This window comes from Labeo rohita, chromosome 20 (genome assembly GCF_022985175.1).
Source record: "Labeo rohita strain BAU-BD-2019 chromosome 20, IGBB_LRoh.1.0, whole genome shotgun sequence".
Lineage (NCBI taxonomy): Eukaryota > Metazoa > Chordata > Actinopteri > Cypriniformes > Cyprinidae > Labeo > Labeo rohita.
Window position 1 is genome coordinate 10,831,053 of NC_066888.1, and position 27,632 is coordinate 10,858,684.

At 36.1% G+C, this 27,632-nt stretch overlaps 1 protein-coding gene across 1 annotated transcript; it reads left to right on the forward strand.

The window, feature by feature from the left end:
- Nucleotides 1-11,260: 11,260 nt before the first annotated feature.
- opn7a (opsin 7, group member a) lies at nt 11,261-25,710 on the forward strand. The gene is made up of 5 exons (XM_051139470.1): nt 11,261-11,345; nt 20,494-20,656; nt 21,405-21,532; nt 22,089-22,423; nt 25,054-25,710. The coding sequence occupies exons 1-5, from the start codon at nt 11,261-11,263 to the stop codon at nt 25,708-25,710; spliced, it is 1,368 nt and encodes a 455-aa protein (XP_050995427.1).
- Nucleotides 25,711-27,632: the final 1,922 nt, after the last annotated feature.

Sequence of the window (27,632 nt, forward strand, 5' to 3'; positions counted from 1 at the left end):
TCACAGACAAGGCTTAAACCTAGTCCCAGATTAAAATACTTGTCTAGACTATTTTAACTAAAAGAAACCTGCACTGACATACACTCTTAAAAATTAAGGTGCTGTGCGATGCCATAGAAGAACCTTTTTTGTTTAAATAGTTCCATAAAGAACCTTTAACATCTGAAGAACATTTCTGTTTCACATATGGTGAATAAAAAGTTTCTTAAGATTATAGAACTGTAAGAAAGAGATGGTTCTTTAAAGAACCTTTGAGTGAATGGTTCTTTGTGGAACCAAATATGGTTCTTCTATGTCAATGTGAAGAACCTTTTAAAGCACCTTTATTTTTAAGAGTGTATCTTAAAACATGTCAGTGCCATTGATTTGTCTCAAGATGCACACCACTAAATGCATGTTTATAAAAGATACTTAAATGTCCTAATTGAACTATGGCTTAATCCTGTTTTTACCTAAGCCCTGTCTGTGAAACCAGGCCTAGTTATAGCTCATTTCACATGTTATAACCCACTGTGTTACCATGTTACAACGCTCTCTCCTGTTGCAATCAAACTCTTTCTTCACAGATTATAACCACGTTACTGAAACAGAAAACAAATGTGATCATTTTTATTACAGTGCTTGTATTAATATTTAATATATCCCTCCCTCCCCCAACTCTGAGGTTTTACTAGTGCATTTACTGAAGTTCTTTAATAACATCCTTTTGCTATGCCTGAGGTCTGAGCCTGGAGTGCCTTGTGATTCTCAAATGCAGCACCCATAGATAGAGAGGTCTGGCAAGGATGCATGCAATGCTTTCTTTCCTCCTTCACCTGTCCCTGACTGCTGCCCTTCCTGCCATTAATATAGTAAATTGACATACATTTTTATAGTGCTGCAACAATTCACCCTATTACTTAAGAAGCACATTACGCTGATGCATTAATGAAAATGCCATAAAGAGAAAGGAAAGCAAATAATACAGTTTCAAAATGGTACGCAGTTAATGCAGTTTGTGTTATTATTATCAGTAATGTTTATGACATCTGGTCTAAAACACTTTTTGCATCTGGTGATATTGTACTACGTAAATCAAGCTTTGACATTTGATTGTGTCTGTGGTCTGAGCAATGACAATGACTGACATTCCAATAAGCAGTTGCTTTTGTAGTTCATTCTAAAGAAGATCTTCATTCTTTCAGGACAAGACTGCCTTAGTACATATAGAAACAGAATAGAAACCTTCTATTACATATTACATAAACCGAGCATCTGATTGATGTTGTATTAAAGTTCTAACGCTTACACTGCAAAGCATTAATATGTAGTTCATTTACAATGTATTATAATTTGAATTCTTACTTTTTAATTTTATGTAATTTATTTTAATGTTGGTGGGTTGGGACAATGAAACATTTAACTCAGATGTGACCCTGGACCACAAAACCAGTCATAAGTAGCACTGGTATATTTGTAGCAATAGTCAAAAATACATTGTATGGGTCAAAATTATCTATTTTTCTTTTATGTCAAAAATCATTAGGATTCTAAGTAAAGATCATGTTCCATGAAAATATTTTTTTAAATGTCCTACTATAAATATATCAAAACTTAATTTTTGATTTGTAATAGAACTTCATTTGGACAACTTTAAAGGTGATTCACTCAATATTTTGATTTTTTTCCATCCTCAGATTCCAGATTTTCAAATAGTTGTATCTTGGCCAAATGTTGTCCTATCCTAACAAACCACACATCGACTGAAAGCTTATTTATTCAGTTTCAAAATAATTGACGCTTATGACTGGTTTTGTGGTCCAGGGTCACAAATTTGCTTGATAACTTTAGCTGTAGCCGAGGTAGTATTAATATACACCTCTTGGATTTTAACAAGTCATGTATTAATAATTATTATTATTATTGAATTCAGATATTTTGGCTTCCTAAAAACACCAATGTGAATGTGTTAACTGAAAAAAGTGGTCCACTTATCTCAGGTAAAAGTCAATAAAAAACCTTTTTTGATTTACTTGGTTCAGTTTGATCAAAGAAAGAGGTCTCTTAATTTTGTCCCGAAATTAATGCATTTGAATGTAAAATTACAAAATTTAACATACACTCTTAAAAATAAAGAGTTTTCAAAAAGTGATGCCATAAAAGAACCATTTTTGGTTCCCCAAAGAACCTTTCAGTGAACAGTTTTTAAAATAACCATTTTGAAGAACATTTTAAAAACCTAAAGAACCTTTTTTGACTATAAAGAACCTTTTCTGCATTTGAAAGATTCCATGGATGTTCAAGGTGTTCAGTGCTTCATTGAACCACTGATGCCGATAAAGAAACTTTTTAAATTTTTAAGCGTGTACTGAACCTTGAGAAGGTCGGAGATCCACTCATCATAGTCTCGTAGCCTCAACAACACTGGCTGACCACTCATCTAAATATTATATCTTTCTTAAAGTCTGTTGTGAAAAATCATACTGATATCATATGACTTTCACAGAGTCACTTATATTGTTTTTCTCATTTAGAATATCCTCAGAACTGTTGTTTGAGATCTCATGGTAAATTCAGAGAGACGTGAGGTGAAGTTTTCTAAATTTAATTAGCAGACTGTGTACTGCAATTGATGACAGTACAAACACAAATAACAAAAACACTTTCTTCTTGAAGCCAAACTCAAATATAGATGCATGTTGATTCAGTGCAGATGACTCTCCTGTAGAGAGTGGGTTAGAAGAAATATAGATTGAGTTATGAATGCATATCTGGAGACACTGCCCAGAACAAGACACCACCATAGTCCCTCCTTTATTAAATCACAAATAGCTAGACAGACTTCAGACCTTTCCTTTGTGAATGGCACGGCATTCATATGTATATTCATGTGTCCTTGTGTGTGTAATCAGTGGATGACTGTTTGGCTGACTGATCCTCATTTCTCAGCTGAAGTTTTTACAGCGCTGATGGAGCAGCAGGTGAATTAAAGGCGTTCTCTGATTTATCACCGTCCGTGTGTGTTTGGATGAGTGTGTAACCTCACATAGAGATTTACAAACAGACACATATGCCACTCTGAGCTGTGAGCATTCATCGTCTCACCAGAATCGTCAGCATTGCCAGTTACTGTGCTAATTATTCATTAATTTGCGTCAGCTGAAAAACACCACCAATTACGCCCATTTCTGAGTTGTTTTCCGGCCTAATATGTTGAGAGCTTGGCAAACTAGGGCTGACGTACACGGTTCCGCTTGTCTTTGTGTCCTGCTGTTGTATTATTAAATAATACCATAACATAATATTGCTCTCTGCCTATACATCTCCCCTAGCTGGTTAATAGAAATGGTTCACTCAAAAATAAAACTTGCTGAAAAATTACCTTAACATCAGACCATTTAAATGTAGATGAGTTTGTTTCTTCATTGGAACAGATTTGGAGGAATTTAGCACCACTTGCTCACAAATGGAGAGAATGGGTGCCGTCAGAATAGGAGTCCAAACAGTTGATAAAAACATCAGAAGTCATCCAAACAACTCCACAAACCTCAGTTAACATATTGTGAAGTAAAAAGCTGTATGTTTGTAAGAAAGAAATCCATCATTAAGGCATTTTAACTGTAAAACGTTGCTTCTCGCTAAAATACGAGTCCATAATGATGCTTCCACCAGTAAAAAAGTTGATCCTCTGTTGTCCTCTCACATTAAAATCCAATGTTTTTGCTTTATCTGTGCATATTTCTCAGACAAAATGACTTTTTCATTGGAGAAAGCAATAGAGGACCTCACAAGATGTTAAAGGTGTAGTTCAGTTGTAAAGAAATTATGTTTTTTTGAGAAAAACATTTTAAGATTTCTCTCAATATAATGGACTTCTATGGTGCCCCTGAGTTTGAACTTCCAAAATGCAGTTTAAATGCAGATTCAAAGGACAATTTACATACTTTTTAAAGGGGTCATCGGATGCTAAGTTCACTTTTACATGCTGTTTGAACATTAATGCGTGTTGGCAGTGTATGTACAAAATCTACCCTATAATGATAAAAATCCATGCTATGGTTTTTAATTAATCTGTAAAAATAATATTCCCTTTTTCAAATCGAGCCATTCTCAGATGCCTGTCGTTGTTGCGTCACACCCACAAAGGCCGCTCCCTCATCCCATAGTTGACATGAGCGTCTTACCTCAGATCAGCTGTAACAGTCCAACCTCCATGTTTTGATCCCGGAGCAGGGATGTAAATTAGACAAGAATTGAGCGATTGAGGTGTTGTGTTGCTGGATGTAATAATGAACATAGTGGTCGTCATTTACTTCAGCTGCTGAAGATGCAGTGGATTATGTTTGTTTGTGAAGGGAATGCACCTCCCGATCTACATACATCCGTCAATATTCGTGCGAATCATTCGTGATCCAGCTTCACTTACAGCAGAAGTGAGTATAAGGTTTTTTTTATGAATCTCTTGCGATCGCCTTTCCTAATAATGTGCTAGTTAGCAAGTTTAGCAGCTAAACGTGGCTAAAGTAAACAGGCTCGTCTCTCCACAGAGAGAAGAGAGGGGCGGGGCAAGCAGAGCTCATTTGCATTTAAAGCAGCCTCGACCAGAATGGGATGATTTTTGCAGAGCTGATTTTGTCAAGGTAAAAAGGGTGTTGTTTTACACTACCATTGAGAATTTTTAACCAAAGTATATTATAAACTTTTCATTAAGACTCTAAAGAATCATATCAACTTGTGGAAAATGGGCATCCGGTGACCCCTTTAATATCAAATGCTTGGCTTATGTAGATCTGCGTGAACTGTGTGTATTTCGGTTCATGACAGTTAGGGTATGTCGAAAAACTTACATCTCATTTTCTCCTCCAACTTCAAAATCGCCCTACATCGCTGTTTTACCTTTTTTTGTAAAGAGCGTTTGGCCTTCTTTGCATGTTCACTTTGTAAACACTGTGTCGGTACTTCTGCAGCGATGTAGGTCGATTCTGAAGTTGGAGGAAAAAATGAGATGGGAATTTTTTGACATACCTTAACTGTCATGAACTGGAATACACAGAATTCACACTAGACAAGACGAGCATTTGAGGTTAAAAAGTATAAAGATTGTCATGTTTTTTATAAAATAACTGCTAGATAAGACACTTCTTCCTTGGCTGGGATCATTTAGAGCCCTTTAAAGCTGCATTTAAATTGCACTTTGGAAGTTCAAACTCGGGGGTCCCATAGAAGTCCATTGTATGGAGAGAAATGCTGAAATGTTTTCCTCAAAAAACAAATCTTCCTTACGACTGAAGAAAGAAAGACATGGACATGACAAGGGGGTAAGTACATTATCAGGAAATTTTTGCTCTGGAAGTGAACTTCTCCTTTAATCAGTGGACTGGATGTGGATTACTAGTGAATTATTGTGATGTTTTTATCAGACACTCATTCTGATGCCACCCATTCACTGCAGAGGATCCACTGGTGGAAGTAATGCTAAATTTTCCCAAATCTGTTCTGAAAAAACAAACTCATCCACATCTTGTATGGCCTGAATACATGAATACATTTTCCTTTAATATGAGACAGCTGAGAGTTGTAAAATGGCTTTCATAAACTCTTGCCCCCCTGTGTATGTGTGCTGTGGCTTTTCCAATGGTGTTATTTATTTAAAAATATTAGATAAGTGCACATCACAGACACCAAACACTTCAGGCTGTGGCATTTTTAAATAATCTTGTAGTACAGGTGTGGAGTGAAGTCATTTTAAGAGCAAAATCTAGTTTTTGCTAATTCATTCACTCACTCTGTTATTATATTAAGCACAGGGTTTAAGGAATGCAAAGCCCAACAAGTCTTTGGCAGTATGAATATTTGGCCTACATAGTAACATTTCAAGAATGTGTGTGCGTAAGAAGAAAGATGTCATGCCAAAATGGCAGAAGAGAAGTGAGTATGCAAAAGGATGTTGCGCTCATTCATAAATTCCAAGTCATGGGGAATTTGTTTGGTGTTCATATGTTCAGAGAAATTGACTTGCAAAACCGCTTCGTGGTGAGAGATTCAGATTGCATTTGTATCTCAGTGCAAATGAGAAAGACAGTGGCTGGGAAATATTAGGTCATCAGTAAAACAGTGCCTTTTTTTCCTTCCTGCAGAGTTTTTTGATGACATGTCTTAAGGGAGAGCTGACTGTTTGGTTATATGAAAAACATTAAAGCTGTTTTACTCATAAACCACATAAAACATTTGCATTGTGTAGGTTTGGGATTATCGCTCTCTGGAGACGCTCGAGTGTGCAGACTCAGCCTTTAGCTCCACTGTTGATCAGTATGCTGCATGTGTGCGTTTGAGGGAAGTAGGTAAGGAAGCAGGGAGAAGAAAAAAGATGGAATATTTACACAGATGTGATTTAAAGTCGCCTGGCAATTAGCCTAATGAAAATCTATATACAAGTTTTGAAGAAAAGATTTACTCTAAGATTTATGTTTCTAGAGGATCTAGATTTACTTTTGAGAAAAGATTAAGATTTATGGGCTTTTACTGGGGACAGGTGCCTAAATGTTTTCTGAAATGACTAAACAAGATAAGGCCATGCGATTGAGGAATAACTGTACTGCTGTCAGCAGATTTTCACATAGACATTCACTGCATCTTCCTCTTACTCTGTCTGTAGCTCTGCTCACAAACAGTTTAAAGGAACAGCTCACAAAAAAATGATTATAATATGATTATAAAATGATTATAAAATTATAATCTGTCATGATTATATTTTATTCAGACTACATGGTTTTGAGGGCCAGATCAGCTGATTCAAAGGTTTGACTCACAATTCTTCCTTTTTTGCATTTTGAGTTATTATATAATAATTCTGATTTTTTCCTTAAAATTCTGAAAAATTTTATTTGTTAACTGGATTTGTGCTGTAATTTAAAGGAGAAGTCCACTTCCAGAAAAAAAAAATAATGTCACCCCTTGTCATCCAAGATGTTCATGTCTTTTTTCAGGCATGTTTTTTGAGGGAAATATTTCAGGATTTTTCTCCATATAAATGGACTGGGTGCCCTGATTTTGAACTTCCGAAATGCAGTTTGAATGCATTAAAATCCCAAATGCAGTTGTAAATATAAATTTATCTAGCGAAACGATTGGTTATTTTCATTTTAAAAAAATACAGAAAATTTTTAACCTCAAATGCTCATCTTGTCTCGTTCTCCCTCTCTGTGTATTCTGATAAGACACTTTGGGTATGTCAAAAAACTCCTATCGTATTTTCTTCCTCAGGCATGGGATCGTCTTTGCAAAGTGAACATGCAAAGAAGATTAATTAACAAAAAAGGGATGATTTTTTGGAACATTTTGGAAATTCAAACCCTAACTGTCATGAACTCAGTTCAGGCAGAGCGGGACCACTACATTAAAAAGTATATAAATTGATTATTTTTATGAAAATAACCGATCCTGAAATGTTTTCTTCAAAAACTACATTTTGGAAGTTCAAACTCGGGGCATAACACTATATGAGAAAAATGGTGTTTTCTTCAAAAATGTAATTAACTATATGGTGCACAAATATGTATTAATTCATGCTTAACTAATGCAGAGATAATCATGAGTTAATATATAACTCATGAAGAACTAAACCATTTATTAATAATTACTTCATCAGCAACAAATGAACATTCTATATAATTCATAGATTAAGTAATCAATAAATTGTCATTAGTTAAATGTGTCATAATATATTAATTACCTAATAACTTATTTTAATACCTAATAGTGTAAATTAATGTGTTAATTACCACAGTGGGTTGAAGCCACGCATTTCATCTTCCAGTTGTCTGCTTTAATTAATCATTAGCTAATGATTTGCCAAGATATCATTATGTTATGACTTTACTTGTTGAGGCACAGAACTATTAACTAATTGTTAAGTAATATGTCATTGTGGTTATGGATTTAGAATTAGTTAGTGTGCCTCAACAAGTAAAGTCATAACATAATGATATCTTTGCAAATCATTTGGTAATGATTAATTAAAGCAGACAACTGGAAGTTGAAATGCATGGCTCCAACTCGTTGAGGCACATGACTAACTAATGAGTATTTAAAGCAGACAACTGGAAGCTGAAGTACATAGCTTTGACCACTGTGGTAATTAACATATGAATTTACATCATTAGTTAATAAAATAAGTTATTAGGGAATTAATACATTATGACACATTTAACTAATAACAGTTTATTGATTACTTAATCTATGAATCATATAGAATGATTATTAGTTGCTGATGGAGTAATAATTAATAAATGTTTTAGTTATTCATGAATTATACATTAACTCATGATTATCTATGCATTAATTAAGCATGAATTAATGCATATTTGTGCACACGTATTGTAAAGTGTTACCGGGCTAGTAACTTCATACAATACACACCACTGTAAAGCTTGCACTCTGTCACTCAGCACAGCCTCATTTTCATCTATATAACATTCAATATGCTGTCTACCCTGACTAAGGTCTATTGTGTTTACATTTGTGCATTTGGCAGATGTTTTATGTACACATTTTGTATGGATTCTTTGGTGATGCTTACACTATATGCTCTTATTGAGCTTTCAACTATTTAGCTGAACAGAAAGTGCTGGGACAAAGAGACCTTAGAAACGCTTAAAGCATTTACTTAGATGCTGAATGCTTTATATATTACGTTTAATAAAAGCAGTATTTAAAACGTTTGCATTAATTGCTTTGAATACTATTATAATGGACAAAGATATGCAAATTGGTTGACATTTAAGCAAATTCTAATGTTTTAATTTAGCTTTTTTTTTTCCTTTTACGCACTTAGTGAAATCTGTTAAATAATGAGACTCAATATCCTGTAAATTATATCAGTAGTAAGTCATGTGGACACAAATGGCACAATTTCATGACTCATTCCCAGATACATCAAAATGTACTTAAAGAATATTGAGGCAATTCATTTTAAACCCATAATATGTTTTCTGAATCAGACTTTATTTTACAGTATGTGCACATACCTAAGAAGGCACTGTAATATCAACACTTTCTCACTCCCAAGTCCCAGCTTGTCACATATTGATGCTTGCTCATTTGTAAAAATAGTTATTTAAAATATTAATTATTTTAAATACATTTATACTTTCGTAGATATTTTTGAGGACCTAACCCCACCCCTACCCTAAACTTACCCATTTCTGAACAATATAAAACACCTGACAGGCAAATAAAAGTACAGTCACAGATATTTATTGCAAAAACTGACAGAACAGTTTAAGAGTAGTACACTACCAGTCAAACGTTTTTGAACAGTAAGAATTGTAATTTTTTTAAAGAAGTCTCTTCTGCTCAACAAGGCTGCATTTATTTGATCCAAAGCAAAAACAGTGCAATTTTGAACTATTTTTACTATTTAAAATAACTGTTTTCTATATGAATATATTTTAAAATGTAATTGATTTCTGTGATTTCATTACTCCATTGCATCATTACTCCAGTCACATGATCCTTCAGAAATCATTCTAATATTTGTTATTATTATTATTATTATTATTATTATGTTGAAAACAGCTGAGTAGAATTTTTTCAGGTTTCTTTGATGAATAGGAAATTCAGAAGAACAGCATTTTTGATCAATTTAAAGATTTAAAGCATTTTCTTGCTAAATAAAAGCAATGATTTACATATATACACACACACACACACACACACATATATATATATATATATATATATATATATATATAGTATGTGACCCTGGACCATAAAACCAGTGATAAGGGTCAATAATTTTTTGAAAGTGAGATTTATACATTATCCAAAATCTGAATAAATAAGACTTCCATTGATGTATGGGGTTTTTTTTAGGACAGGACAATATTTGGCCGAGATACAACTACTTGAAAATTTGGAACCTGAGGGTGCAAAAAAACAAAATGTTGAGAAAATCACCTTTAAAGTAGTCCAAAGTCCTTAGCAATGCATATTACTAATCAAAAATAAAATTTTGAAATATTTACGGTAAGAAATTTACAAAATATCTTCATGGAATATGGTCTTTACTTTATATCTTAATGATTTTTGGCATGAAAGAAAAATCGATCATTTTGACCCATAAAATGTACTGTTGGCTATTGCTACAAATATATCCATGCAACTACATGTTAAAAAAGCTTTTTATTTCAGATAAATGCTGACCTTTGGATCTTTCTATTCATCAAAGAATCCTGAAAAAAAAATGTACTCAACTGTTTTAGAGTGATCTCTGAAGGATCATGTGACACTGAATACTGGACTAATGATGCTGAAAAATTTTAGCTTTGGTCTCAGGAATGAATTACATTTTAAAATATATTCAAATTGAAATCAGTTATTTTAAATAGTAAAAATATTTCACATTAGTGCTTTTGCTATATTTTGGGTCAAATAAAAGCAGGCTTGGTGAGCAGAAGAGAATTATTAAATGAATACTTTTCTTTTTTTTTTTTAAGATTTATTTTTGGCATTTTCGCATATATTTTGATAGGACAGTATAGCAATGACAGGAAACGTAGTGGGAGAGAGAGGGGGGGAGTTGGATCAGGAAAGGTCCACGATCCAAGACTCAAAGTCGGGATGCCCAGAACGCAACGGGCTACCCACAAAGGCTATCGTGCCGACAAAACTCTTACTGTTCCCAAACTTTTGACTGCTTAAACAAGACATTCCAGGTCTTCTGAAGCCATATGATATCTTTGGATGGAGAACAGAATAAATCATAAGGTTTTAATCACTGAAAATGATCCCACTCACATCTCATTCAAAATATACCCCCAAACATTAGCATGATGCAGTTGGTCACGAGACACACCAGAACCAATGGCATTTAACAACCAAAGCTGATGTTACGCTTCTTCTGCTGGCAATTTTTGAATTGTTGCACAGACTGCACACAGGATCTGAGCTTATGGTGGATTTTAGAGATATAGACATGACAATAAAAACAAAACAGATGTTTTTTGGCACAGTATCTGAGGTATGAGCTGTAAAGGCACAGCCCTATTCTGGAAAAAGGGGTGGGGAGCAGTAGCTCATTTGCATGTAAAGAGACATGCACGAAAACAGCGTGTTTCTGCTTCCACTCAAAATAGGCATTTTCAAAATTATATAATAAATGATCTGTGGGGTATTTTGAGCTGAAATTTCACAGAGGCATTCTGGGGACACCTGAGACTTTTATTATTATTGATTGATCTCTGTCTCTCTATCTCTCTTTCTGTGTGTGTGTGTGTTACAGATGCGAGGACTGGACAACAGTACCTTCCAGTCTAACATCCCACTGGCTGCTGACATCACAGTGGGCGTGGTTTACTCCCTTTTTGGTAAGAGTGAGAATTCATTTTTCATCTGCATTCTCATCAACTTTGTTCTATGAACCATGTCAGAATTACAGGTTTTCCATTTGCTTCTATTTAATCCACATACAGTACACATCTAGCACCGAAAGCAAGTGTTGACTGCATTGTGCTCTGATTTTAACACAAGCGCACAGGTGTACAGTTCGGCACCCTCAGTGTTTATATCTCAGTGCTGGATATTTTTATGATGGCGTGTGTTTGTTAAACATGCAGGTGAGAGTAAGTGATACAGATTAGGTGTGTTTGTGAGTTTGTTGGGGGAATTCACTAAAAAGGAAATGTGCTGGCTGATAGCATCTTTTGTTTGCACATTTGGCTGTGTTTTTTTTATGCCTTATTCACTGAAGGAATTTTGCAAATCAGGTAATGGCCCAAACAAGCCTGTGGAATTGGGGCTGTTAGTGCAATCTAAACGCAATTTGAATGCAGGGCAATTTGCATAGAAATAGCACTGAATAAATGGCACACATTCAGAGATGTGCAATACATATATGAATTTAAAACACATATAGTGTGTTTAGTCTTTCTACAACTGATAGATTAATTTAGCCATTTATTTAGCAATTGATAACATTGATTGTTGATAACGAATGACTGATATATGTAATACTGAATGTTACAGATACTGTCATGATCTTTGTTTTTGTCTTACTAAATGCAGTTTGCTGCCAGCAATAATTCACTTGCTTCTTTTTGATTAGTTTAAGTGCTGAAGATGTGGTTGTGAGGCGCTGCACCCAAGACCCTCACTAAAAACTCCCACGCGTTTATTGATCAAGCCAACTGTCTAAACTGATTTATACAATCAATCACTCAAGCATTTTTTAATGTATATGTGCTTCAAATTCCAATTTTTAAATATACTGCAGTTGTGGCCATGATGCACCTGCATATGCATGAACTGATCAGAAAAGATGTAAATAGTTTCTGTTTCCACTGAGCAAAAATGTGTTTCATTAATAATATTTACACAACCAGCCAAAAGTTCGTCCCCCCCAAAAAACCCAGTAATACTGTGAAATATTATTACAATTTAAAAGAACTGTTTTCTTTTTTAATATGTTAAAAAATATATTTATTCCTGTGATTCAGTTCAAATTCAATTCAAATTTATTTGTATAGCGCTTTTATAGTAGCGTAGTAGTAGCTTGATGTACATGTGGCAGAGAAGTGTGGTAAAGATCAATTAATGACGTAATCAAACAGACAAAGAACACTATGAATTAGTAGCAGAATTCGGTAGTGCTGTATGTTGTTTCACGGTTGGTATCATCTGAAGTCCTCTGAAGGGGTTGGCATCATCTCTTCTTAAGTGTTCTGGATCCACACTGGAGCTCGTGAATTCCTAGTTACCACGGGATGTCTATTCCATGGCAAAAACAGAAAACAAATGCTGTGATGCAATGCTGAATTTTTAGCAGCCATTACTCCTGTCTTTGGTGTCACATGATACTTCAGATATCATTCTAATATGTTGATTTGATGCTTAAGAGGAATTTATTATTATTATTATTAATGCTAAAAACAGTTGTGATGCTTAACATTTTTTTTTTTTGGAAATCATGACGCAATACCATTCAAAAATGTGTGGTAAGATTAAAACGAACAAACACACACAAAAAATGAATACTTTTAATAAGTAAGGGTGCAATAAATTGATCAAAAGTGACAGTAAAGATATTCGATAACAAAAAAGTGTTATGGTTTCCATAAAAATATTAAGCCGACAAAAAGTAGTTTTCAGCATTAGTAATAAGAACCATTATCAATAATTAAGCACCAAATTATTATATTTATTTATAATAATCAACATATTAGAATAATTTTTAAAGACTGGAATAATAATTGCTATGAATTATTCCGCTTTGCCATCACAGGTGACCAACTGGTAGTGTGTATTTTTTTATTTTTATTTTATTATTCATTTTTATGTAGAAATGTTTAGCTTTAATACTCTCAAATACATTAATATGCTTTTTAGTGTCTTTTAGTTAACTTTTAAAGCAAATTCAGTACAGTTGCACTCAAAATTATTCAACCCCTTTGACCTGCATAACTTTTTACTGCAGAGAACAAAATTTTATGAAAACAACTCAACAAAGGCATCAGTAATGTATTAGAGAAAGTTTATTAATACACATTTGAGTGATTCTGAAAACATAGATTAAGAAGTTGATTGGCTCTAAACATTCATGTTTAAAATATTCAATAGTCAAATTTGGTGCAGAATCTTTTATTCTTTATAACCTCCAATAAACGCTGCCTGTAAGCACTTAGAAGCTTCCACCACCTCTCTACTGCAATCTTGGCCCATTTCCTTACTTGAAAATGCTTTAAAATCATTGATAATCTTTGGTTTTCACATTGCCACTGCTTTCATCAAATTCAATTAAATATTTTCAATAAGAATTAAACCTAAAGACTGAACAGACCATCCAAGAACATTCTACAACTGAACCCTGAACCAAACTTAGGTAGATTTGGATGTATACTATGGGATGATTGTCCTGTAGGAAAGTCCATTGATCATCAGCTTCAGTTTTTGCACCAAAACCCTCCTTTAAAAGCCTGGTCCACCTCCATGTTTGACCATGTAGATGGTGTTCTTCTGCTTATAAGCTCTGGCTTTTTTTGCACCTGACATACCGCTGATCCATAAATCCAATAAATTCCAGTTTGGACACATCACTCCATAAAACATTCATCCAGAACTCCACAGGTCTATCCAAATGAGTTTTAACATGTTCAAGTCAAGCTTAGACTTTCTAATATAATAAAACAATTTCTTCTTTATAGCTTTTGTGAGAGCTCTGTTGACTTTGCCATATTTCCTACTCAACTTCAGCACAAGCATGGGCGTAATGTATGTATCTATGTGTAATAATCTGAGCTAATTCTGTTTTTAATAGAGTTTCTAAAGGCTTAGTTGTGTCTTAAGACAATTTTGTTCCTTACCATTAAAATAAGTCACTCAAAAACAGCAATGTTGAATAGGGGTTGAATAATTATGACATAGCTGTGTTATTAAAAAGTCCTTTAACTCAAAAACATTATATATTGACATTAGCAGTTCTAAAGGAGAAGTCCACTTCCAAAACAAAGATTTACATATAATGTACTCACACCCTTGTCATCCAAGATGTTCATGTCTTTCTTTAGTCGTAAAAAAAATTATGTTTTTTGAGGAAAACATTTCAGGACTTTTCTCCATATAATGGACTGATATGGTGCCCCAATTTTGAACTTCCAAAATGCAGTTTAAATGCGGCTTCAAACGATCCCAAATGTGGTTGAAAACGATCCCAGCCAAAGAAGAAGGGTCTTATGTAGCGAAACGATCGGTTATTTTCATTTAAAAAAATACAATTTAAATACTTTTTAATCTCAAATGCTCGTCTTGCCTTGCTCTCCCTGAACTCTGTGTATTTTGACTCAAGACAGTTAGGGTATGTCGGAAAACTCCAATCGTATTTTCTCCCTCAACTTCAAAAATCATTTGAAAATCATCCTACATCGCTGCAGAAGTACTGACCCAGTCTTTGCAAAGTGAACATGCAAAGAAGATCAAACATCTTTAACAAAAAAAACGTAAAAGAGTGATATAGGACGATTTTAAAGTTGAGGGGGAACATGAAATGGGAGTTTTTCGACATACCCTAACTGTCATGAACCGGAAAAAAAACAGTCCAGGCAGAGTGAGACAAGATGAGCATTTGACATTAAAAATGCAGTTTACAACCGCATTTAAGATCGTTTGAAGCCACATTTAAACTGCAGTTTGGAAGCTCAAAATCGGGGCACCATATCAGTCCATTATATGGAGAAAAACGCTGAAATGTTTTCCTCAAAAAACATAAGTTCTTTACGACTGAAGAAATAAAGACATGAACATCTTGGATGACAAGGGGGTGAGCACATTATATGTGAATCTTTGTTTTGGAAGTGGACTTCTCCTTTAATATGCCAGTAAAACTGTTGTAGATACAATTATTATAAAATCCTGGATCTTCAGAAAAACTTGTATTTGTAAAGTACTATAGTCTCAGACGGGATGAATAATTTTGAGTGCAATATATGATCCACAATAAAGTACTTTGCTGTTTCCAGCATCAGACACAATAGATCAATTTCTGCTGCCATGTTCACTAAGACAAGCACACAAAGCTCCTTCTAAATAGCTTTTTTCATAAAGAGTGATCTGGCTGTAAATGTATAAGGTATGACAATTTAAAAAAAAAAAAAAAAAAAAAACAATTTAAAAAATTAAAGTTGCTTTCCTGCATCATTTCCTGCAGTTTTGACCTTTATACTGCGGCGGGAGGAGCAAAAGACAGACACAGTGGGTGTGACGTCAGGCCTCAGAGAGGCTTTTATTAAACAAAATAATCAAAAGTGTCCGAAATAAACAAGGGACCGGGTGTCCTTGCCGTGCTGGGGGTTCCGGTAAGGAGGGGCAGTGTTCGAGAAGGAAGTGTCCAGGTAAGGGGCGGAGTCCGGTGGCTGCACGCCACCAGACCTGGCTGTTTCGGCGCCCCTCCTCTCTTGCATGCCCACTCCCGTCAGGAGCCTGGTGAAGGGTGGCGATTACCGGACGGGGTGACGATGGTAAGCAGGGGGAGGCAGCTGACGCATCACAATACGTATACATATATGCTACATACTTTGTTTTGGCTTTGTGTGTGTGTGTATCAAAAACTCCACTCTGACACCCATTCTTCTTCTAACAAATATCTCTGCAAACATTCTTTCTCTCTGATGAATGCTTGAACTGAAGGTAATGCCTAGGCCTGTACACAAAGCTAGGCATTTTTTGTGTTCAGACTGGTTTTCGGTTTGCTTTGATAGAAAATGCTGTAGTGTCATAATGTTTCATTTAAAATGCACCGTGGATCTCTGCAGTGTTCATTGATTATTTATGTGAAACAAACTGTCTGTGGAGCTCTACAGAACATCTTACAATCCTCCTTGGTCTAATTTATTTATTTTTTTATTTACTCTTACAGTACATAGCTTGTTGCAGCGTGATTAAAATAATTAGACATGGTTGATGAGTGTGAAGTGTTCACTTTCAGCATCATAATTACTGATGCGTTGGGTGCAGAAACAATGGAGGTGGACTGAGTGCCAGAACACTTGTGTGCCAAATGCTAATTGGCTTTTTCAATTCGACATACAGAGCATTGACCTTCTCCTGTATTCTGTCTTTCTTCCCTCTAGTTCTCTTTTATTCACTCTCGTTGCCTCTGTAGCTTTCCTCTTGCCTGTTTTGCTCTTCCTTTCATAGAGATAAGGATAAGACTGCTGTTATATCAGGCTGGTAGATTAGCACTTCATTACATGGCTCGGTGGAATACTTGATTCTGAATGGCACTCACACCACTGAACCATCAAATATTTGTGTACATTTGCCTTTATTTATTTGGTAAGAAGCCATGTACCAAGAGGGATAATATACAGTCAGTCTTGACAGGACCACCCTGTCAGGTTTATTCACATGATCCGTTTCATGGAATTTTGTCATTGTATATTTTACTGATAGCAGAACTCAGTTTTCCATGCATTAAGGCTTAAGTTTATCACTATAACCTATTAAACCAGGGTCTGAGCCTTCATTTGTGTGTGTCGTTCCTTTACAGAAGGCACATCTGAAGCTTAGGCACTATCAGTGTAAATTTGATGAGATTTCCTGAGGGTTAATGATCTAAAGGGCGATTGCTGTGAAAATTTCTGCCAGATTGCTTACTACATGACTAAATATACATTTATGATATAATTTCCATCAGCAGCTGAAGCAGTTTGTTGCTATCCAATCTGAAGCAGATTTAAAGAAGTTCACTTCTATAATGAATACTTCCTGATAATTTACTCACCCCCATGTCATCAAGATGTTCATATCTTTCTTTCTTCAGAAAAGAAATTAAGGTTTTTGAGGAAATTTGGACCTTCACCCCATTGATAACCATTGAAGTCCACTTTATGGAGAAAAATCCTGAAATGTTTTCCTCAAAAACCTTCATTTCTTTTCGACTGAAGAAAGAAAGACATGAATATCTTGCATGACAGGGGTGAGTACATTATCAGGAAATGTTTATTCTGGAAGCGAACTTCTCCTTTAATAATACAGAAATCTGAAAGGCAAGGAACTATTCTTTCATATTGTTGTTTTGCAAGTGAAAGTCAGATTTAAGCCTTAAATCTAAATCTGTATGATATTGAAAAGGCTGAACAGCTAATACAAAATTCTTATCTTACATTAACCAACATTTAGCTATTTCTAATGGCTGGTTTCTGTCCACAAAGTTCTCAACAGCATTTCCAAGAAATAATTGGCTTTTCACTAAGCATCGTCCTTTTGTTTACTGTTGTTCGTTCAGCTTTACTACACAGAATGAATTAGAGATTTCTCTGAACAGCATGATTTTCAATTAAAATTGTTTGTAAAATGATGAAAAAAAAGACTAACAAATGAATACATATTATTTTTACATGCTGCATTTTAATTTGTCATTTTCTTAAAAGTTAAAAGTCCAGCCGTAATGCAAAGCCTGGAGTTAATTTTTTCACCTCATCTGAATAAATGTGTAGATTCATTAACTTGGAATAAATGTAGGTGTTCTTACATTGTTTTGAAAATGAAGGCAGACACATAGGGCCAGTTTTACTAAACAGGGCAAATTAGCGTTTCCATTAAAGTGCTGATGGGAAGGGAAAATTCTATTCAATAACAATTAAACACATTAAAGAACACAGACGCAGGCAGAGCATTTCCATTATGACCAGTGCAATCTACCAACATTTCCGCCTGCTTTAAGACATGCTTTTTTGGGGTGTTAAATAATGGCGCAAATACCAGTAATTTGATGAGTGCAAACATTAGTAAAGCATGTTGCATATTTCATTTTAATACTTTCCTCCCATAATTTTTTTTGTCTGGAAAGGGAAACACCTACACATGCATATTTAATCAGGTCAGACGCAAAAAACTGTGTCCATGCCTTTTCAGTGCTAATTCTTCACTGCGCATCTTTAGTAAAGCCTGACAGTATTATTTTAATGCCAAAAGGTGGTTTGCGCTGATGCAAACTGTAAAACTGGCCCATAGTTTGGTGCACAGAATGCATTTCTCAAGATTTATTTTAAGGGGCCATCAGATGGCCATTTTTCACAAATTGATATGATTCTTTAGGGTCTTAATGAAAAGTCTATAACATACTTTGGTTAATATTTCTCAATTCTCCTTTTTGCCACGTCAAAATCAACTCTGTTCACAGTGAGGCATTTAGGTGCATGCCCCTTTAAATGCTAATGAGCTCTGCTCACCCCACCCCTCTCATGGGCTGAGGAGCAGTTTTCTGATACTTTAGCCGCATTTAGTACCAGAACTTTCTAACTAGTACATTATTAAGAAAGGTGGTTATATTCACTTCTTCTGTAGGTGAAGCTGGATCATGAATGATTCACGCAAACATAGACGCATTTTGATAGATCGGGTCAAAAATAAAAGTAATCCACTGCGTCTTTAGTGGCTCCAACATCGAAACAATAGTGGACTGTTACATCTCAGGGTGGGTCTACGTTAAAACTGCCATGTCAATCAACAGTCGTGGGAGGGGCCTGGGCCTGAAAAATATATCCTTTATCCTTTCTGGGTACCATGTGATACTAATATGTGGCCTGGCAACATTTTGCCACATTTCTAAATAAATTCTGTAAAATTTCATCCAAATACTTTCATAGAATGACAGTATGAAGTACAATGATCACTTAGTGGCTGCTTTTGAAAGCTTTTGCTTTGCTGCTCTATCAGGCATTGACTTTGCAGGCATCGTTTGCCACACGAAACTGACTTCAGACAGACTTCTGAAGCAACATAATGGTTTAGTGGTCTACAGAAAAATAGATAGAACTTATTAGTCACGGTACACTGCTACTGTTACTACAATACTAATTCTTAGCTAGACATAAAATGAGAAGCTAAAAAGCTGAAAAACATGCATTTACACACAAACTTACCATCAGCCACAACTTTCAGATGCCATTTTAGCTCAACCTGGTATCTAATGAAAGTCTGGTATCTAATGATAATGTGACAAGTTCAAAGGATTTGGACATGCCTCATTTTCAGTTACATTAATGACTGATAAAATGGGGGTTATGTGCAACAACCCTTTTGTATTCTGTAAAACAGGTTGTATTGCTTTCGGTTCAGGTCTGTTGCATGTGCATTGTTAAATATAGAGCTGTGTGAGAGTTGTTTACTTACTTCTTTATTTCTCTTTCCATTAACACCATTAAATTGCTCATTTAGACTGATTCGCAATTGCAGAGCGTGCACAAACACAAGATTTATTGGTGGGATTTATTGCATGAACTAATCACAGCCTAACATAACTAGTCATATCCAGTCATACTGCAATGGAGGCATTGCCTCCTCTCGTGATTTTCCCCCATGCATTCTCAATTACCCCCCAACAAACTCACCTCATGCTTTAGGGGGGCTGTTAAAACTCACTGAGCTTAGGTGGAGGCGAAAGAGTGTTGCTGCTGGTGTCTCTGTTTTTTCTCATCCAAATTTTTGAGGAGACACCTCCCTTGCCTCCTCGGAAGAAACACCCCTGTGTTCAACAAATACCCCATGGCTTTAATTCTCCACACACTGACTTACATGTCACATACCTCAAAAAAACATCCAGGCTAAAGTCAATTCTGTCAGAAAATTACTTGTTTCATGTCATTAGCTTAAGTCCAAGAGACATCACAAGCATAAAGTCAAAGTATATTTTCAGTTATTTCAAAACCCATGTTTGAAGTATGTGTAATTTATGTAGTAGAACAAGCTTGAAAGTCAATGTTATTTTACTAATAAATCAAAAACTGACTTTCTAAGAACTCCCGAGGGAACCTATCACTACAAAATGCTAATTCTCCTCTGGCTTTTGGGACTACAGACTGCACTGCCAAATATAATTTCTGCAACTGTTCTACTCTTATCAAGCATTTATAAATGAGAGTGTGGTTCAGTTCCAATATGTTGGTGGATAAAAAATGAACCTTCAGAAATGATTTTGTGGAATTTATACCACGAATTAATCTCAAATTTTTGGTCTTGCAGGTGTTTGTTCACTCTGTGGAAACAGTATGCTGCTGTACGTGTCCTACAAGAAGAAACATCTCTTAAAACCAGCCGAATTCTTCATTGTTAACCTGGCCATCAGTGACCTGGGCATGACCCTCAGCCTCTACCCCCTCGCGGTCACCTCAAGCCTCGCCCACAGGTACCTCAAAGAAATAAAAACTCATAAAAAATAGAAAAAAAAACAGGAAGGAGGGAGGATAGTTATGGACCAGCATGTAGGCAGTCCTGCAGTGTAACTGCAACAGCAGGACCCTGTTTCAAAGAGTTTCAAGACCCGTACATTTTTACATTGGGGGTCCTTGGTTTGTCTGAGTCTGTAAAGGTTGATTTTTTTTCTTTGCTCTGCCTTTCTTTCTCTTTCTATCTCTCCGTATCCTGTATACACATACTTAGCTGTCACATAAAATGGTTCATATAATTCAAACCAAAAAGGCACACACACATTCAGTTCAATGGTCCATCAAGAGGAAACCGGCCGGTAAATGCAAAGATAATGATGATACGTGTAGACATGGAAAGAATGCAGGAGACAGACCGAATCCAATGGCTTCACACATAGAGCACATCTCGCACATAAATGAAGACCACAGCCAGCAAGGTTAAACTGTCCTTTACTTCAGACTGTGGTTAAGAATGACAATTGTAATCACTAGTTCGTGTGACTTCATGCTGCATCTGAAATGTGCTGCTGAATTACCACTTTGTATCATATGTGTCATATAAATAAGCCTTTTTCTTAATATAGTATAGCAGCGCAAATAAAGAAGGCCGTTATTAAACATCTTTGCAAGGCAAAAATGATTTAGCTGACAAGAATGGAGGACTACTTAGCAAAGAACCACTGAAGATTCTTTGATCTTGTTTTTTTGTGCTGTTTCTGTTTACAGATGGCTTTATGGAAGGACAGTGTGTGTGATCTATGCCTTCTGTGGTGTTTTGTTCGGAATCTGCTCTCTGACCACTCTCACTATACTCAGCACTGTTTGCTGCCTCAAAGTCTGCTATCCACTTCATGGTATGCTACATCATATTTTTTTATTATATTAAATACAGTCTGAAAGTCTACAAATGAAAATGCTTTTATTTAGAATTTCATGAATGAATCACCATTGGTTTGGTTGAGAGAATAATTCAATGACTTACTCATTTAAACAGCCGCTTGTTTTGTTTGTGTATAAATTAGTGTTTTGATGAATTGATAGAATGAATGATTCAATGACTCACTCATTAAAGTTACTTGTCTTTAAATAAAACTGGTTAGACGTGTTTTGCCATCCCATAGCGCAAAGTCACATGATTTTTTTGATGAGTATGGAGGAATTCTTTCAGCAAATGTGTTTCCATCTCCCATTATTCACACTAACCATTTTTTGCACAAGTCCAAAAAACTTTTTGGCGAATTTAGGGATTTTTATCCGAAATGTGGCATTTCCATCACTCGTTTCTGATGCGATACTTCAAAATGCACATAAAAACAGGGTGATGGAAACATAGCTAATGACTCATTCACTGTCACTTGTCTTTAAATAAAATGACACTATTATTTTATTTTTACTGTCTTTAAAATGTAGGTAATAGGTTCACTTATGAGCACGGTCGTGTGTTAATAGCATGCGCATGGGCCTACGCACTTGTGTTCGCATGCTCCCCCCTCGCCCACTGGGGGCAGTATGGTCCTGAACCCTATGGGACAGCCTGTTGTATCGACTGGGCCTTGTCCAATCACAACTCAGTAGCCCGTGTCTACACCTCTGTGCTCTTCTTTGCCTGCTACGTCCTGCCGTGTGGCATCATCATTGTGTCCTACACACGCATACTGCTCACGGTCCGAGAGTCCCGCAGAGCGGTGGAGCAGCACATCTCAGCACAGACGCGTATGGGCAACATCCAGGTCATTATTGTGAAGGTGAGGTGCTCATTTTTTACATTTTTTTTGTCTTCAGACAAACACATCCTTTAAATGTAGTCAGTATTATAACAGAAATGAAAATAACATTTTTGTTGGTAAGAAAAAATAAACAAAATATATAATACATATTTTAAAATTATTTTAAACCCCCTTTTTGAACATGACAATCTAACTTAAATGTAATTTATAAATGCCTTGGATGGCATTCTGGCATTTTACTTCCATCAACACACCCAGAGCTTCTTACGCCTCTTTCTGGATCATCATTTCATTCTGTAACGCAGTTTTGATCTATATAATGATTTGTGTTTGATGATCATGTTATTTTACATATGCAACTGCTTACATACACGATTGCTTGTTTATGCTTCTTCTTCATTGTGTTTTGATTCAGATGTTTAATACTGTTTCAGAAGATGTGTGACGGTGGGAAAAGTGTTAAGGATATTCTAAAGAAGACGTACTGTACTATTTTTAAAATTTTATATAAAGCAAATATTTTACAATATATCTTTGAATCTAAAATTGCTATAATAGTTATATGTCTAACTAAGTTATGTTCCGAATTTGAAGTTGACATTACAAAAACAAAATGTGAGATGAGATTCCTGCGAGATTTGCTTAGGCACTGTACCAAACATATCAACCTGATCTCATGACAAAAACGTACCTGTGTGAACTTTTTCGCAAGATGCGAAATATGTACTACCATTAACGTTTCATGACATATTCGATGTGAACTGTCCACTGGGTGATGCTAAAAGAGTGTTCTGTTTTTTCCCTGAAACAGATGAACGTACATATGGTACGTTTTATGTGATGTTGGTTTTGTATGTGTCACTGCAGTTCTGATTTGAAATGTCTGTTGAATGGCGCTATAATTCTAATGCACCGTGACATTTTAAAATAACATAGCATCTGCACTACACTTTAAACCTACCCGATAGTATGAACAAAAGCGAATGTGACGTAAAAACACAATTGCAAGCATGCCGCTTTAGCTTATTTTTTGATCATTCATCTTTTAGCTCTTTCATTATGAGTCATGTTTTTCACTGGATTCGTACCCAAAGATTCCGCATTCTAAGTCAAATTCTGTGCCGGCTGAGCTACCGAGAAAGCTTGTTACATCTGGAAAGTGAAACAGAGCTGTAATCATAACTGTGTACGAAAACAATTATGCACATTATAAGCGCTCGCTGTTTTACAGCCTCTAGTGTTCATTTCTGTTGGAAACTGCAGTGATGTGTACTTTATGGGTACGTATTTCAAAAACTTCCCACAGGTATGTTTTCATCATGAGATCAGGTACCAAAAATAACCACCAAATAAGAAATCTTGAGACTCAGACCTTTCCAACAATATGTGTTTTGTCAAGATTAGAAAAAAATTTGGATTATAAAATATTGTAGTAAATTTTGCAATGACTTTTAGACCCACCCACTAGGGTGGAGCCAACAAAAAAAGATTTAAAGTACCATTTCATTGGTAATACAGTGTCCGATCTCAAAACAGGTTTCGCAGGATCATTTTGAGTGTTTAAAGGAGAAGTCCACTTCCAGAACTACAATTTACACCCCCTTGTCGTCCAAGATGTTCATGTCTTTCTTTCTTCAGTCGTAAAGAAATTATGTTTTTTGAGAAAAACATCTCAAGATTTTTCTCCATATAACGGACTGATATGGTGCCCTGAGTTTAAACTTCCAAAATGCAGTTTAAATGCGTCTTCAAACAATCCCAAATGCGGTTGTAAACAATCCCAGCTGAGGAAGAAGGGTCTTATCTAGCGAAACGATTGGTTATTTTCATAAAAATAATACAATTTATGTACTTTTTAACGCGAAACGCTTGTCTTGTCTTGCTTTTTTTTCCGGTTCATGACAGTTACGGTATGTCAAAAAACTCCCATCTTATGTTCTCCCTCAACTTCAGAATTGTCCTATATCTCTGTTTTACCTTTTTCGTTAAGGTGGTTTGATATTCTTGCATGTTCACTTTGCAAAGACTGGGTTGGTACTTCTGCAGCAATGTAGGATGATTTTGAAATAATTTTTGAAGTTAAGGGAGAAAATACGATCAGAGTTTGTCTACATACCCTAACTGTCTTGAGCCAGAATACACAAAGTTCAGGAAGAGCAAGTCAAGACGAGCGTTTGAGATAAAAAAAAACACAATTTCTTTATGACTGAAGAAAGAAATACATGAATATGGCGGTGAGTACATTATCTGTAAATTGTTGTTCTGGAAGTGGACTTCTCCTTTAAGCTTTCAAATCATCTAATTTAATACATACTAAAATATTTAATGGGGAAAAAGGTAATAAAAAAGAACTCCAAGTGTCCTGATAGTTGGTAGTTGGACGCTGGTAGTTAACAGGTTAAAACAGCATATACTGAGTACACTATTGTAATACCAAGTTGTATAAAAGTAATGTAAAAGCTTGACAAAGGTAAAAGTGCTGTCCTTTGTGATCAATTCAGTGTGTTCTTGCTAAATAAAAACTATGAATGTTTCTCGATAAAAGTCTTACTGACCCAAACTTTTGAATAGTAACTCCTTCCATAATGTTAGAACTGATATACCATGATGGTGCTCATGAATCATGATCTTTTTCTCTCTTTCTCCAGCTGAGTGTGGCGGTGTGTATAGGATTCTTCACTGCATGGAGTCCGTATGCACTAGTATCAATGTGGGCGGCGTTTGGCCATTTTGAGGACATCCCGCCCCTGGCCTTCGCCATCCCTGCAGTTTTTGCTAAATCCTCCACCCTGTATAACCCTCTCATCTACCTCTTGCTCAAACCCAACTTCCGCCACCTCCTCTGCAAGGACATGCGCTCCCTGCGAGGGGTTTGCATGCACTACTGCCTGTGCCAGTGTTTTCCCCACTGGAGCTACCGCCCATCGCTAGCCCTCAGTCTGCGGCCCCTGCGGCGACGAGGCCAATCCATCTCAGAATCAATGGGGGGGCCCGTAGGTCTGTTTCATTGCCCTTGCGAGAGGTGCAACGACCCGTTTGAGCAGTTTAAGCACTACCCACGCCGCTGTCCCGTCAACGTGAACACTGTGCAGTTGTCTCTGCAGGACAGCACCGAACCTGAATTGGAGCCAGAGCCAGAACCTAGAGCGATAAAAGAACGCAAACCAAAGAGCCAGTCAGTGGAGTGTAAGAAGTCTGTGCGGGTGATTGTGAGGGGGCGGAAATGTTCGGAGATTGACAGTCTGGAGATCACCTTAGAAACGGTGCCTGCTCACAGCAAAGCTGCCAAAAACGCCAAACCGTAACACCTGAGCCTATGCATGGGTGTGTGTTTATACACATGTGGTACGTGTGTGTATTCACTTGTCTCAGAGGGGAGTAAATAGACTTTTACATATGCCTCAATTAAGACGCTGACAACAAATGACTTTCTGAACAAAGTATTGTGTGTGTTTATTTATCTGTAATGAAGTGCAATGATTGTTTTTTAAGTCATTTTTTGTAAGAAAAAATTTCTTATGAACAACAGACACAATATTAGCATTTTTTTTAGCTCACTGAATTTTTTAATGAAGTGTTATACATGTCTTGGCTACCTGCTGAGGGAATTAACACATATGCATTCTTGAAGTCGCTTTGGTAAATGTGAGGGAGAAACCTCCTTTTAAAATCACTTTGAGATTTTCACCCATGAAGTAGTTAACCCCGGGTCATTCTAAACCTCCAGCTAAATTTAATCCTGAGCTATTTTGCTTCAGGTTTCACATTGCATGTTCATTTGCTGTGTCCTACCTAATCTCATGACAAAAACGTACCTGTGGGAACGTTTTTGCGAGATGCGAAATACGTACAAAAAGTACATATCACTGCAGTTTTCAATTATGTTTTAGTACACAGTTATGATTACAGCTCCGTGTTTTGCTTTCTGGACAAAACAAGCTGAGTCAGAACTGCGGTGACACATACAAAAGTATTGTATTGTATTTGCATATTTGCAATGTCAGTCTCATTGATTGGACAAATGCAGCACTCGACCTGTTTACATAACGTTCCTCCGGTGTGAAGCCCCTAATGAAATGCTCTATTCTCCACATTTTTCTGTCCGTTTTGCGTTTATGCAACACCCTGACTGCCTCTGAAAGCTTAAACCCGGGAAACACCAAGCTGATGGTTGTCGTTGGGGAATATCAGGTGGTTTTTGAGCATCAAAAAGCTTTAGTTTCTTTCGGGTGTGTTCCACACTTCCACACTGGGTCTTGGCACCGTTGGCTGATTCTGCGTGTCGAATCGGCGGCAGAGCTCGTCGGTGAGAAAGAGAACTCAGATTGGCTATTCAGTTTAGCGAATGAGCCCACAAGAAAACAAAACTGGTGAAAGCAAACCAGCGACAGAGTAAAGAGGGAATGCACAGACACCTGTTGTCATTCTTGTCACTTGTCTTGTCACCTCAATTGACCAGAGGATTAAATTTAAAAGGAGAACTCCACTTCCATAACAACAATTCACAAATAATTTACTCACCCCTTGTCATCCAAGATGTTCATGTCTTTCTGTCTTCAGTCGTGAAGAATAAATGTTTTTTGAGGAAAGCATTTCAGAATTTTTCTGCATATAATGGACTTCATTGGTGCCACGATTTTTCCAAAATGTAGTTTAAATGCAGCTTCAAAGGACTCTAAATGATCCCAGCTGAGGAAGAAGGGTCTTATCTAGCGAAACTATAAGTAATTTTTTTCGGAAAAAAAAAAAAAAAAAAATTGTTTACTTTTTAAGCACAAAAGCTTGTGTAGCACAGGCTCTGGGATGCACATTCACGTACTACTAAATCACGTCGGAAGGTCACGCAGAACGTAGGCGGAACCACATACTCAGTGTTTACAAAGTGAACGCGCAAAGACTAAGAAAGTGCAAGTAAGTCAAATGCTGTTTACAAACAAAAAGGTACAATGTTGTCGGACAATTCTGAAGTTGCAGGAGAAAATAACACAGAGTTTTTCGACATACTCTACCTTTTTGAGCCGGTATACACAGACGATGAACTTGTGGTGATTCGAAGACGTGATTCGTAGTAGTGATGGGAAGTTCGGATAATTTTACCGACTCATTTTTCCGAGTCACATTAAAGATTAGTTTAAAATGAACAAATTGTTTAAGAACGCGCATTCCAGAGCCTGTGCTACACACGCTTTTGTGCTTAAAAAGTATACAAATTTTTATATCTAAATAA

Coding starts and splice junctions, on each gene's coding strand:
- opn7a (XM_051139470.1), top strand. CDS start 11,261: ATGCGAGGACTGGACAACAGTACCTTCCAGTCTAACATCCCACTGGCT. Junction 20,657..21,404: donor ACCTCAAGCCTCGCCCACAG/GTACCTCAAAGA, acceptor TTCTGTTTACAG/ATGGCTTTATGGAAGGACAG. Junction 21,533..22,088: donor AGTCTGCTATCCACTTCATG/GTATGCTACATC, acceptor TTTAAAATGTAG/GTAATAGGTTCACTTATGAG.